Source organism: Anomaloglossus baeobatrachus, chromosome 2 (assembly GCF_048569485.1).
Source record: "Anomaloglossus baeobatrachus isolate aAnoBae1 chromosome 2, aAnoBae1.hap1, whole genome shotgun sequence".
NCBI lineage: Eukaryota > Metazoa > Chordata > Amphibia > Anura > Aromobatidae > Anomaloglossus > Anomaloglossus baeobatrachus.
In genome coordinates, this window is record NC_134354.1 from 787033570 (window position 1) to 787048880 (window position 15311).

The 15311-nt window shown below is 49.2% G+C and overlaps 1 protein-coding gene and 1 pseudogene across 5 annotated transcripts in view; both read right to left on the bottom strand.

The window, feature by feature from the left end:
• Positions 1-484: 484 nt before the first annotated feature.
• The window catches only part of LOC142292332 (piwi-like protein 1), a 177474-nt gene continuing 162647 nt past the window's right edge, over positions 485-15311 (bottom strand). For all 5 annotated transcript variants that reach the window (XM_075337635.1, XM_075337636.1, XM_075337637.1 and 2 more), the window contains 5 exons: positions 10321-10391; positions 1628-1781; positions 1250-1375; positions 854-1001; positions 485-766 (listed from right to left, as the gene is read on the bottom strand). In XM_075337635.1, the coding sequence (XP_075193750.1) occupies positions 650-766; positions 854-1001; positions 1250-1375; positions 1628-1781; positions 10321-10391 (616 nt within the window). In that variant the 3' untranslated portion in view covers positions 485-649. The remainder of the gene's footprint in view (positions 767-853; positions 1002-1249; positions 1376-1627; positions 1782-10320; positions 10392-15311) is intronic.
• On the bottom strand, positions 4093-4198 carry LOC142292439 (5S ribosomal RNA; annotated as a pseudogene).

Consider the following 15311-nt stretch of genomic DNA (forward strand, 5'->3'; position numbering starts at 1 on the left):
CTTTGTATACCCGGTTGTCACGTCTGCTTATTGGCTGAGTGAGTACCTGAGTGATTGCCCCTTCACGGCACCCAATAGCATCATCCAGAGTCACGGAGCCTACCCCTAGCCGTGGAGGGTAACGACACCTTGCTGCCCCACTCCATCACCCCGGGTACTCCCAACAGCAGCGGCAGTACTCCCAATTACCACACACCACGGGTGGCGTCACGAACTTTCACTCCCCTGTAAATATCCCCTTTTACTTTAGAGTGTGGCCCCTAAGCCCCCGGGTCCGGAGACCCTCGAGCCATGAACAGACACTATTCCGGATCTGAGCGGTTCGATCCACTGCTGGGGCGGCACAATCCCTTTCTGTGAAGCGAGGGAGGGAAGGTTTTCTTGGCACAACCCGCTCCCCTGCAAAATTAACAGAAAAATCTGTGGTCTAAGACACCGGATGGTAGAAGAGTCAGAAAGTATCTATTTTATTAAACATTGTCCACATAAACCAGTCATCAATGCTTGTATTTTATTAACTGATGCGAACATAAATAACTAAATACGACGGCTCCAGCTTTGTGGCCGCCACTTATGGCTTTTCCAACTTTGCCAATAAAGTCATATCAAACCAAACAGACAGGTGAGCAGTCCTCGGCCCGCACACGTTCTACAGGTAGTAGAGGAGTCCGGACAGGGAATTGTGCGGCTCTCTGTGGATGCTTTGCCCGACCAGGAAGGCCAGCTTGTGGGCGTACTGACACGGCGCTGGAACTCTGATGACACCCTAATAGAGAAAAAAAAAAAACAAACAACACTGAACAGACAGGACACCCAAAGACCCTCCTCCAGTAGCCCCCCAGTAAGCACATACAGGCCAGTTATAGTACTGGTGGCACAGCTTGTAGGTCAGGCGCTGCATGTGGTCGGGCTTCAGGCCTCCGGTGTCGTACACCACGTTGTAATGTGTCGGGGAGACGGTACCTTGTCTCACAGACTGGCTGATGATGAAGAAGTCATACCTGCGCAGAAGCAGATAAGACACTGAGCACACTGGGTTTTAGCCTCCTAGAGTCTACATTTCCTTAATCTGTGTTAAAGGGGTTGACTGAAATTAGAAGACAGTGCCACTTTCTGTCTGTGGTAGTGTCTGGTATTGCGGCTCATCCTACTGCCGCAGGTTCTGCAGTCAGGGTGGAGGTCTCCTGGGAATCACATCAAACATTACCAGCCCTACCGCCATACATATACTGGGCACATTGGTACGAACCATTCGGGTCTGGTGACTTCAGTATCAACTATTGTTCCCGGCGGTGGGTTCTGGAGCCGGCCGCCCATTTCGGCAAAGAATCTGGCATTTATTCTTTTCTTCACCACCACCACGGTTAGTCTGGGGCTGAAAACAGAGAACATTATGTTATACTGCAATTAAAAGGAGCACAATCTCCTCAGGTGTCACCTGTGGGATTTTCGGACGATGGGGGCAGAGACGTTCTTCGCTTATTCCCGATCGGCGTTTTAAAACCACGATGAGTGGATAAGGCCCCTGAACGACCACCGTTTAGAGGTAGGTGTATTGACGATTGTTAAGGGGGTTAGAGTTGACAGGATTGTATAGCCCCTTTAAGGGTGTGAGTGGCCTCCATACTTGTAGTTCTCCCGGGCAGACTTGATGCAGTCTATGAACTGTGGGATCTCGTAGTTCACCAGGGTCTTCAGCTGCCCGTCGCCCACGCCGTCTCTGTAGATGATGAGGCGGTGCGGCAGCTCACCGACCTGCTTGGAGTAGGCGTGCAGCGCCGCTGGAGGGATACATGGCGGAAAAAGAGACAGAAAGAAAAAGACCAATAAATAATGAGCCCATTGGGTGCATGGAAAATCCTTATAATGCATTGCAACAATTCCAAAGAGCTCGTTCAGGAATTGACATTGACCAATTCTTTTACAGGTCATCAATATCCGCTCTATGGTCAGGGCCGGCTCCAGGATTTTGCGAGTCCTGGGCAAAAGTGTCAGTGGGCCCCAGGCACACGCACATACACATACAGTCACACAAATACACATTTGTAGACAAATTCACAAAAAAGAGAATTTTGTTTACTTACCCTAAATTCTTTTTCTTATAGTTCCGACATGGGAGACCCAAACCATGGGTGTATAGCTTCTGCCTCTGGAGGACACACAAAGAACTACACTCAAACGTGTAGCTCCTCCCTCCCAGCCTATACACCCCCTGGTAGCCAGTCCTAGCCAGTTTAGTGCAAAAGCTGAAGGAGGACATCCACCCACAAGTAGAGATAGAGTAAAACCCGGAATAACCGGAGACTCTGTCTACAACAACAGCCGGTGAAAACACACGGAACAAGAAAACTGCCAACAGGCAACAGGGAGGGTGCTGGGTCTCCCATGTCGGAACTATAAGAAAAAGAATTTACGGTAAGTAAACAAAATTCTCTTTTTCTTTATCGTTCCTTATGGGAGACCCAAACCATGGGACGTCTCAAAGCAGTCCATGGGTGGGAAATAAACAGACACTGAGAAGTAGGCGAAACCTAACTTCACAAATGGGCGACAGCCGTCCGAAGGATGCGTCCGCCCAAGCTCGCATCTGCCGAAGCATGAGCATGCACTTGGTAGTGCTTCGAAAAAAAGTGCAGACTAGACCACGTGGCAGCCTGACAGACCTGCTGAGCCGTAGCCCAAGAGGCACCAACGGCTCTGGTCGAGTGCGCCTTAATCCCCAGCGGGGGAGGCATCTGAGAACATTGGTAGGCATCGGATAAGGCCGACCTATTCAATGAGCTAGGGTTGGTTGAGAAGCCGAGAGACCCTTGCGCTGACGTATGGTCAGCACACAAGAGAGGTGCACCGCCTAAGAAACAGCGGTGCGTGACACATAGATCCGGAGCGTCCGCACCAAATCTAAAGCATGCAACGCTTTCTCAAAGCGATGCACAGGGGCCGAACAAAGGGAAGACAATGAAATGTCCTGGTTAAGGTGGAAAGGGGACACCACCTTAGGGAGAAGGCGGAGAACCACCTTGTCTTGGCGAAAAAAACCAAAAAGGGTGACTCCGAAGAGAGCACAGTCAAATAAAAGACTCTCTTGAGATAAATTATGGCCACCAGAAAGACCACTTTCTGTGAAAGACTAAACAACGAAACCTCCCTAAGAGACTCAAAGGGGGGTTTCTGTAAGGCCATGAGGACCCGAGTAAGGTCTCAGGGATCCAGAGACCGCCGGTAAGGCGGAATGATGTAAGATGCGCCCTGCATGAAGGAGCGCACCTGGGCCAGTCGGGCGATATGCCGCTGGAACAGTGCTGACCGAGCCGAGACCTGTCCCTTGAGGGAATGAGGGACAGACCTAGCTGCAGGCCGGACTGTAGAAAGGACAGGATGGTCGGCAAGGAAAAAATGGCCAAGGAGCATGGCCGGAAGAACGACACCAGGACAGGAAAAATCTCCAAGTCCTGAGGTAAATCCTGGCCGAGGAAGACTTCCGAGCCTGAGTCATAGTGAAGATGACCTCGGAAGGAATGCCTGAAGCCGTAAGGATTCAGGGCTCAAGAGCCACGCCGTCAATCTGAGAGCCGCAGAGTTGTTGTGGAAAACGGACCCTCTGAGAGAACGTCTGGCCGGTCCGGGAGATGCCACAGCACCTCTACGAACAGACGGAGCAGGTCTGGAAACCAAGCTCGCCTGGGCCTGGGGCGATAAGTACGACCCGACGGCCCTCCATTTTGATCTTGCGCAGGACTCTGGGCAAGAGAGCTAGAGGGGGAAACACGTAGGCCAGACGGAACTGGGACCAATCTGGAACCAGCGCATGCCAAGGCCTGAGGATCGTGGGAGCGCGCCACGTAAACCGGGACCTTGTTGTTGTGCCGGGATGCCATAGATCCACTTCCGGAGTGCCCCGCCTGCTAAATTGACCGGAACACTGCCGGATGCAGGGCTCACCCGCCGCTGCCCACGGTTAGACGGCTGGGATAATGTGCCTCCCAGTTTTCTGCGCCTGGGATGTGGACTGCGGATATGGTGGACTCGGAGTCCTCCGTCCACTGAAGGATATGTTGAACTTCCAAAATTGCTAGGCGGCTGCAAGTCCAAGGACTACAGCCCTGATTTCTAGCACATAGTACTAACCAGGCCCGACCCTGCTTAGCTTCTGAGATCAGACGAGATCAGGCGTGTTCAGGGTGGTGTGGCCGTAGGCTGGTGGAGAAACTGCTCCCCAGCCGGATAGACTGGCCCGTGGTCGGAATCACCCAGGACGGGGCCAGAAAGGAGCGTCCCTGGTACAGAGAGAGGGGCCGAAGCCACCACTTAAGGAGAGCTCCTGGTCTGTGGCGACAGAGCCACCAGTCTGTGCAAGGAAGAAGTCCCTTGCCCCAACAGCGGAAAATGTCCAGCTGCAGGGGACGCAGATGGAACTGGCAAGGGGAACCGCTTCTATTGACGCCATCATCTGACCCAGCACCTGCATGAGGTGCCTGATGGAATGACGGCGGAGCCTCAGCAGAGAGCGAACCGCCAGATGAAGAGACTGTTGTATGACTAAGGGCAGCTTCACAAGCGCCAGCAGAGTCTCGAATTGCATCCCTAGGTACGCAAGTTCCTGGGTCGGGATCAGAGTGGACTTGCAAGCGTGGCGAGAGTGAGCGAGACACTCCGCTGACAGTCTGCACTGGATGAAGCCCTGACTAGAAGGGCGTCCAGGAAGGAATCACTACCAACCCCTGGAGGAGCAGCACCGCAATTGGTGAATACACAAAGGGCCGTGGCTAGCCCAAGGGGAGAGCCACGATTGGAAATGTTCCTCTCCGATTACAAAACGTAGCCAACGCTGGTGGGAAACTGCGAATGGCACATGCAGAGATACATCTCTGATGTCGATGGATGCTAAGAAATCTCCTTGGGTCATTGACTGATCGCAGAGATTTCTGCAAAATTGCCGCACCTGAACATGCTTGTTGAGAAGCTTGAGATCCAGGTCGGAAGCACCGTCCTTTTCGGGGACTAGGAAGAGATTTGAGTAGAAATCTCAGAACCGTTCCCAGTCGGGAACTGGTACAATTACTCCATTGGCCTGCAAGAATGCCACGGCCTGTGAGAAGGCGGCTGCCTTGGAGCAGGGGGGAGTTGTCAGAAAAAATCTGTTTTGTAGCCGTGGGAGAGGGAAATCCACACCCACTGATCGAAGACGTGTTGCAACCACACGTCGCCCAAGAGGGAGAGCCTGCCACCGACCAAGGACGTTACTGTCGTGGCCAGATAATCAAGAGGAGGCTGCCCTGGTGGCAGCAGCTCCTGCCGACTTAGGACACGGCTTCATGCGCCAGTTGGATTACGGACCTTGGCTGAGATAGTGGACGAGGCCGAGGGCTTAGAGGACGACCAGTTAGAGGAAACGAAAGGAACGAAACCTCGACTGGTTCCTGCCCTGGAAGGTTTCCTGGGTTGTGGCATGGAAGTACTCTTCCTGCCAAAAGCTTCCTTAATAATTTCATCCAGTTGTTCACCGAATAGACTGGTCCCAGCAAAAGGGAGTGCAGCAAGGAAACCTTTTAAAAAGCATCTGCCTTCCACTCTCGAAGCCACAGGAACCTGCGGATAGCGAGGGAAGTGGCCGAGGCCACCGCAGTGCGGTGACAGTCTCCAGCTATAGATGAAAAGACTGAAGCCTGGAAGTTAAGGCAACCAATTCGGGCAAAAAGGCCCTGGTGAGGGAATGCATCTCCTCCCAAGAAGCAGAGATGGCTTGAGAGCTCGCACTGCTGCAAAGATGGGGAGAACGGGGCCCCTGCCGCCTCATATATAGATTTGGCCAGAAGGACAACCTGGCGGACAGTGGGATCCTCAGAGAGGAGCCGACAACTGTCCGGGCTGAAAATCTAGACCCCGGAGGGTCCACCCTTGGTGAATGAGCCCACTCCTTGACCACCATTGGTGGAAGGGGGAAACAGTCATCAGAACCACGCTCTGGGAAGCGTCTGTCAGGACAGGCTCTGGGCTTGGTCACAGTGACCTGAATGCTGGAGTGGATAAGGAACACACTCCTTGTTCTCTTAGGCAAGGTATACTGATGCTTTTCTGCCAAAGAGGGGTGCTCCCCTGATACAGACGGATTGAGGTCCAGTATAAATATAATGGACGCAATCAAATCATTAGCATCTGCGTCACTTTCGGACAGATCAATAGGGTACATGGAGAGCGTCCGAGCCCCCAGTAGGTCAGAAGTACGCTTAAGAAAGCGTTTGTCAGGACAGGCCCTGGGTTTAGTCACAGTGGCCTGCTCTCTTAGGTGAGATAAACTGATGTTTTCCTACCCAAGAGGCCTGTTCTTCTGACACTGGAGGGTTAAGGTCCAGAACGGAGTTAATGGACGCATCAAATCGCTAACATCTGCATCACCATCGGTATCAATGGGGTACAGAGACGAAGTGTCTGAGCCCACAGTAAGGGTATCCTCCTCGCCTTGTGACTCGGCCCGTGAGGCAGAGCCGTGGGATGAGGAAGGAGAGGAGTCCCTGCGTATCCGTTTAGGAGGACGGGGTCAGGGATTAGATGAAACAGACTGAGCTCTGCAGAGCGAGCTGGAGCATCAGAGGCACCCTGAGAAGGGGGCTGATGCATGCTTAGCAGCGTCCGAGACAACTGTCCAATGGAGTCTGCAAAGGACTGGGAAATAGCATTGGAAAAAGATGCTACCCAAGACAGGGGTTCAGCCTGGGGAGACTCCAGGCTGAGGCACCACCACATGAGACCATTACAGTGTGTGGTCTGTGCCGGTTCAGGCAATATGAGCTTACATGCAGAGCATGTAGTGTACAGCCTTGGAGCCTTACTCCTAGTGTGAGATATGCTGCTGAGGAGGGGGTTCTATAATAAAGAATTAACTCCTTCAGAATGCCCTGAGAGTGTATAAAAGTGCACAACCAAAGGTTGTGACTTATCAGGTCGCTATTATAGCATTATCAAAGTAAATCACTGTCCCCCCAATAAAAGTGCCCCACATTGCAGAAGGACCCTCTGAATAACGTCTCTATACTTAGCTTTGAGACGCAGGGCCCAGTCCCTGGTGGGGTGGGGGTCCAGTGCTCCTTCCAGCAGGGTCCTGCACAAGGGCTGCGGATGGAGGCCGGTCTCCTGCAAGGCAGTGAGAACCGTGTTGGCTCTAACTTCAAGCCAGAGCCACTAAGGGATGGTGAAGGAGCACGGCATGAAGGGCTCCTGCCCTGAAGTCAACCTTAACAGCACCGCCGCCAGGGGGGTGAGAAGGGACATGCCGGGAGTCCAGTGGACCCGCTTTTCTTCCAAATCTTTAGAAAAAATGAAAAATCAAAAGAGGATGCATGTGTGTGTGTGATCCTCCTGACACACAAAGCAAAAACTGGCTAGGACTGGCTACCAGGGGGTGTATAGGCTGGGAGGGAGGAGCTACACGTTTGAGTGTAGTTCTTTGTGTGTCCTCCGGAGGCAGAAGCTATACACCCATGGTTTGGGTCTCCCATAAGGAACGATAAAGAAAATACATAGAAACAAACAAATATACACAGTCACATGCACTGACACACAGTTACACATCATACACGCACAGACAATATTAAAAATGGGGAAGCGGGCAACAGCCTCACTCCCCTCTCTCCCACTGGTCTCCGTCCAGCAACTACCGGGCATGTGGCTGTGCAGGACGAGCTGCGTGATGGCCGTCACTAAACAGACATGGCCACGCACAGTGCACACTGACACTGCTGTATATACATCCCAGGAGAGGCTGGGGGCTACAGTATATCCATCACAGGAGGGGCTGAGGGCTACAGTATATCCATCCCAGGAGAGGCTGGGGGCTACAGTATATCCATCCCAGGAGAGGCTGGGGGCTACAGTATATCCATCCCAGGAGAGGCTGGGGGCTACAGTATATCCATCCCAGGAGAGGCTGGGGGCTACAGTATATCCATCACAGGAGAGGCTGGGAGCTACAGTATATCCATCCCAGGAGAGGCTGGGGGCTACAGTATATCCATCCCAGGGGAGCTTGGGGGCTACAGTATATCCATCCCAGGAGAGGCTGGGGGCTACAATATAAACATCCCAGGAGAGGCTGGGGGCTACAGTATATCCATCCCAGGAGAGGCTGGGGGCTACAGTATATCCATCCCAGGGGAGCCTGGGGGCTACAGTATATCCATCCCAGGAGAGGCTGGGGGCTACAGTATATCCATCCCAGGGGAGCCTGGGGGCTACAGTATATCCATCCCAGGAGAGGCTGGGGGCTACAGTATATCCATCCCAGGAGAGGCTGGGGGCTACAGTATATCCATCCCAGAAGAGGCTGGGGGCTACAGTATATCCATCCCAGGAGAGGCTGGGGGCTACAGTATATCCATCACAGGAGAGGCTGGGGGCTACAGTATATCCATCACAGGAGAGGCTGGGGGCTACAATATATACATCACAGGAGAGGCTGGGGGCTACAGTATATCCAGTATATCCATCACAGGTGGCTAGGGCCTACAGTATATACATCACAGGAGATGCTGGGGGCTACAGTTTATACATCACAGGAGAGACTGGGGGGCATACCCATTACGAGTGGACACCTACAGCTCTGGGGTGTACACCCATTACGAGGGGGAACCTACAGTAATGGGGGGGGCACACCCATTACGAGGGGGCACCTACAGCTCTGCGGGGGCACACCCATTACAAGGGGGCAGCTACAGCTTAGTAGGGCCCATACAGCTTGGGGGGGGGCACCTACAGCTCAGGGCGACCCATAGAGCTTAGCAGGGGAAGTGGGGGGGGGGGGGTGTCACAAACCTCAGTGTAGGGGGTCTTATACAGCTTGGGAGGGCATATGCTGTGGGCGCTGCAGTTCCTCTTAATCGTTGGAACAGGAGCACACCGCGCTAGCTCCGCTCACAGATGAGCTTCAATGCATCTGCACTCCTGCTATAAGATTGCCCTTGTGTGTCAGGGACAAGATCAGGGGTAGTACGATCATAGTCACAGGGTTTGCAACGGCGAATGGGCCCCCCGACCCCAGTGCCTCCTTTAGCTGGAAGTGCGTCCAGGGGTGCACATTCAGCCAAAATGCATTTCAGCAAAGAGACCCGTCTGGTACCTGCCCTACAATACAAGCTGCCAGCCGAACAGTGTCCGGCAGCTGACATCATTCCCGTTACTGAAGGAGCATGACTGTGGCATCATGAGTTTGCATAGCATGGAGGCAGATTTTAGCTGCCAGCCAGGGCCACTGCACACTGGCTACAGAGGAGTACACCTTGCAACATGGGAGTCGGGACGAAAGAGTACAACATTTTGGGGTTTTATCTTGTGTTAGAGACAGGACAGAGTTATATATATACCAGGAGGGGCCCAGGATGTGGACATATATACTGGGAGGGGACATAAACCAGGAGGAGGACATATATATCAGGGGGGCCTAGGATGAGGACATTTCTTCAGAATGGGGGGAGGGAGGAAGGGGAAGGCAAATCTTCTCTTTATAGGATTTAGAACACTACAAGGACCCATACATCTGACCAACAGCATGCGAGGTGGGGAGGGGGTTCCTGTCCAAAACCCAACTAGTGAGCGCGGCCTTTCTCCACACTAGTTCTGTGAGGGTAGGCCTGGCCTATAGACCGTTTGTCCAGATGTAAGAAGATTATCTGTGTGTGTAAATAATCAAAGTATAGATGTCGTTGCATAATTATCTGTGTGTTTATATGACAATTGCACAGAAGCGTTATAATATGATTCTAAGATGTGCGCACAGTAAGGTGTTAAAGATAATGAAGCCAAAATGAACAATGAACAAAGATATGTATAACATAGGGAGAGAATCTGTAATCAGTTAGATCTCACCATGTGAGATGTGGGATGTGAGATGTGGGAGGTTGACTCCTCGTTCTTGCTCAGCAACGTGTTAACAAAAAAGTATTCAGTAGCTGGTTCAAACTGGTATTAGGAAGCCAGAAACAGGCTGATGACGTACTATATGGATATTGTTGGCTCTCCCCGACCAATCAGGGACAATGTTGAACTGAATAACTGTGTATTTTATAATATACGGATCAGAAGACCATTGAGCTTCTCACGAATAAACACACGTCTCTGTGTGGTAATTTTTCCTCATACATACTGTACATCTGCACAGATTGATTTGGACTCCGACTCTGTGACCCTGAAAAACCCTATTTGTGGTTTTCCCAAAATTCCCGACCTTGACTGTTCCATACACTTGTACAGCGCAAGGCTTCGCTCACTTGTCGGATTCTGGCTGGGAACGTGCATATCGCACAATTGCAGTCACGTGACCCCGTTTACCTTGCATACAGACTTTCAGGCCATCGACAATCTCTTGTCCCCGATCCTGGACGATGCATCGGGAAAACCAGCTAAAAAAGAGAAACGTCACGGGTTACGATTCCTGAACTGCAGACTGAAAACATGCATTTTGTAAGCGGTGGATCTTAGTTTGCACTATTTTCTGATCTTGTGCATTATAAAAATATATTCTATTAAAAGAAATAATTTCTTCAAAGAATATTTATTAACACTAAAAACATTTACAGTATTTTTATATTTTATCATTTTACAATTTCTATATTATATTTTGCTTGTATCATATTAGTCTTAAATACTAATACAATAGTAAATTTTATTATATTTTATTGTTTTTATTTAAATTTGTATTATTTTTATTGTTGTTAATATAATAATAATTACTGTTAATACTAATAATAAATAATATTATGAGTTTTACGGATGCAATTTAAGAAGGGGCGGTCACAGCAGTGGCGCTACCAGTGACAAAGATCTGGAGAACAAACCCCAGACATCATCATCATCATAATCATCTTCATTGTCCGGATATCTGGCGAATGCAAACTGGATCAATATCAGCGTCAAAGTGACACCGATACGGTTTGATCCTGAGATTTAGTAGGAGGCCACAGGCTACCTGTCCGACCACTGTCGGCCAACAAGACATCAGCGTGCCAGTGTAATGACACCAGCACTGGACCACTCTTAGGTGTGGGGCTAAAGAGTGCACGAGGGCTCTGGATCAACGGATGATGAATTTAGTTGAGTAACAGCTTTATTTTTTCTAGGGGGTGCGGTACAACATTGGCAGTATTTGGAGGGGTGCACTCAAGCAGCATTTTCAAGGTCACTTACCAAAATAGGTAGAATCATAGAATGGTTGAGTTGGAAGGTTCTTCCAGGGTCTTGGTGTCCAGCCCCCGGCTCAAAGGAGGATTCACCAAATCAAACTGTCTGTCCAGTGTTTTTTCTGAAGACTTCCATTGAACGGGAACTCGCCACCTCTCGTGGCAGCCTGTTCCACTCATTGATCCACCTGTCAAATAGTTTTTTTTCTAATATCTAATCTGTCTTCTCAGTTACATCCAATTGCTTCTCGTGTTTCCATATGCAAGTGAGAACCAGGCTGATCCCTCTGCAGTGTGGCAGTTCTTGAGATATTTGTAGACCGCTATTAAGTCTCCTCTCAGTCTTCCTTTATGCAAGTTAAACATTCCCAGATCCTGTAACCGTTCCTCATAGGACATGGTTTGCAGACTGGTCACCATTCTGGTTGCTCTTCTCTGAACTTGCTCCACTTTGTTGATCTGTTTTTAAAATATGGAGCCCAGAACTAGACACAGTATTGTACGAGGGGCTGCTGATAAGTCTTTTGCTTTATCCAGAAACAAACAAGATAGGATACAACTTTCTACTTATTCCACATACTCTCCACTGATGACAACACACTTACATCGGTATTCCAAGTTTTGTAAGCCTTGCAAAAAGAAGGATTTTCGTTGTGCCTGAAACCAGGCATCTGTAGCAGCCATGGCATCAGAAATGGGGTGAAATTTGGTTCCTTGAGGTGTTTCTTCAGGTTTGGAAACAGATTATAGTCAGAAGGAGCTAGATCTAGTGAATAAGGTGGGTGGTCACCAGCTGGAAGCCCGGCTCTGCCAGTTTTGCTATGGTCGCTTGTGCAGTGTGAGCGGAGGCGTTGTTTTGCAGGAACAAAATTCCTTTGGACAGCTTTCTGTGCTTTTTGGCCTTCAGAGCTGCCTTCAATTGGCAACTCCAATAAGGTAACTTGCATTGATCGTGGAACCCTTTTGAAGGTAGTCCACTAGCAGCACTCCCTCCTTATCCCAGAACACAGACGTCATCACCTTAGTGGCTGATTTTTGCAAGGAGAACCACTGTGCCTCCACTCTTGACTGCTCCTTGTTTTCAGGGTCATAAAAATAAATCCAGGTCTCATCCATAGTGACCGGTCGCTCCAGGAAGTTCTTATCAGTCCAGAAACACTGACAAATGGATCGGGAAGTTGTCACTTGCTGCTTCTCTGATCGGTTGTCAAACACTTGGGGACCACTTTGCAGATCAATTCCTCATGCCTAAATGTTCATGGATAATGACAAACTCGATCACGGGAAATCCCCATGATGTCTGCTATTGCTTTAGCTGAAATCCGTGGATTCTCCAGTATGAAGTTGTGCGCAGCATCGACGATCTCCGGAACAACAACCCCTCTTGGTTGTCCAGGACGTTCCTCATCATTGGGTCTCAAGTGGCCCGTTTTACATTTGGCGACCAAGTTCATATTTTGCAGTTAAGAAGGGCATTGATCCCCCAATGTCTGCGAAATATCACCATGAATATCCTTCATGGACTTTCCTTGCAGAAACAAGAATTTTATTCCTCCTCTGCACTCAGTTGTGTGAATATCGCATTAAACTCCGCCATGTTGTTTTCCCGCGTGCGTAGAATACTGTTGCCAGAAGCAACAAACACAACATTTTGAAAACATATATTAGACACATAAGGCTTTCATGTGATTTAACATTCGTTACCATAGAAACAAAAGATTACAAAGCCAAAGACTTCTCAGCAGCCCCTCGTAGATGAGGTCTGACCAAAGAAGAGTAGAGGGTAATATGATCTAAACTCTATGCTTGATCTAAACTATGCTTCTGTTAGTTCATTCCAAACCTGTGTTTGCCTTTTTTGCTGCTGCATCACCCTGGTGACTCCTGTGCAGTCTGATACATTGGTATACCCAAGTCTTTTTCACACGTGCTGTTGCTTAGCCCTAATCCTCACACTTTTTTTTTCCCATTTTTTCTTGCCCAGATGTAGGACTTTGCATTTCTCCATTCTGCTAGTTGCCACCCACTGTACCAGATTGTTTAGATCTTTTTGAATCCTCTACTTCTGTTCTCGATTAGCTATCCCTCCTAGCTTTGTGTCATCAGCAAACTTAAATCAGTTTACTCTGGATTCCTTTATCTAAATTATTGGGGAAAAAAAAAAAAAAAATGACCACCACAGAGCCCTGGGGTTCTCCACTTGAAATAGTCTTCCACCTAGATATGTATCCATTTAAGACAACTCTTTGGGTACAATCACTGATCAAGTTATGAATCTACATAACAATGGCCTTGTCAATTCCATACTTGCTCATATTTTCAATAAGGATTGTATGAGATACTTTAACAAATGCTTTGCTGAAGTCAAGATATACTATATCTACCACATTTCCCTGATTCCATCATAGTAGGAAATTAAGTCAGTCTGACATGACTTTTTAGATAAAAACCCATGCTGGCTCTTGTTTAATCACATCATTCTCATCCCGGGGCTTGCATACATGTTAATCATTTTGTTCATAGATCTTTCCTGGTATGGAAGTCAGGCTCACAGGCCTATAGTTCCCTGGATCCATCTTCCCGTTTTTGAAGATAGGGACAACACTTTCTCTTCTCCAGTCTTCTGGGACTTCTCCTGTGGCTCAGAAATTTCTGATTTTTCGAACATGGAGACCTGAATTAATTAGCTTTAGCAAATCGATGCATGCCCAGCATTATGATTTTTTTTTTTATAGATATGGCCGCCCCCCCGTCTTTCCATTTGATAAACATTTCTTTTCTTTCATCCTTTTTAGCAAGTGTTTAAGTTCTGTACTCATCCATCCTGGTCTCCCTAAATGCTCCATATTCTTCCCTCTTTTGGTTAACCGTGCTTAGAGAACCTCATTTTTCAGAATTTTCCATCCCTCCTGAACATTAAGGACATCTGGCCAATGGATTCAGAGTCCCTTATAATCTGCCTTTCTGAAATCCAACCTTGAAATCCTGTAGTTATTCAAAATTCTATGATAGCACGATTGCTGCCTCCTTGGGTGGATCCCATCCACCTTTACCTGCTCAACTATTTCCTCCATGCTAACAAGGATTAGATCCAAGGTGGCAGATCCCTTAGTTTTCTCCTCTACCTTATGGAAGATAAATGGGCAATTTGTGTGTGGGGACATTATTACGTGAAGGGAGCACATCTGGCATTTTAACCTTCAAAAAGGAGCATTTTTACTTTTATAGGGGTATTCCCTTTGTCCATGCCTGTGTGGAGGCACCATTCTTGAGTGTGTGTGTGTGGGGGGGGGGGGGGGTGAGGGGTGACACAAAGAAGTCAACTATTACCATTAGCTTGGCACTAGTGTTTTTGGGGGCAAAATTTCCAGCTTTCCAGTGGGTAATTATAAATGACAATTTTGGAAATATCCCTATGCCACACAGTAAGCGCAGGCACAGAACTGATGGTGGCAGCAGGAGAGGAGAGTTTATGTAGTTTAGGAAAAGATGGGGACTTTGCAGGGAGTAAGAGGTAAAATTTAGCAGAATATATGCGCTCGGGCACACAATATGCAACCAAAGAAAGGAGATTGTGTATTTCTTTTACTCCACTTTATTCGTGCAAAGGTTTTAAACAAAAATTAACGTTTCGGCCTAATCTCCAGGCTTTTGTGAAAACTGGGCGTGTGCATGTGCGTGCGCGGTCACGATCGCTAGTGCAGCCGGTCTGCGCACGCACATGACCCGCACTCAGCTTCCAGCATTCTTCATTCTTCTGCCTGTGGTGGGCGGGTGCGCATACGCGAACAGGGCCTTCTACACGGCTGATCTTGCATACCATGGGCAGCGGTGCATTCCACTAGCAGGATTTCCTGCAATCACGTCTCTGCTCTCCCTCCCACCTCCGGCTTTAAATGGCGGACGCCTGGCACCCGCAAACAACAAAAAAATATGGGGCCAGTTTTACAATCTGGTGGTGTCTTACTAGGGAGAGGGGGCAGCAGCGGAGCGGGGGTCACAGGAGGCAGGGGCGGTAATGGAGTACTGCGAGTAGTATAGAGGGGGGCCCAGATACTCACTGCGGGTGCTGCTCTGTGCCGGGCCGGCGACGCCACTCTGCTCTGTGCGGGGCCGGTGATGGAGTAGTCAAGTGCCGAGCCG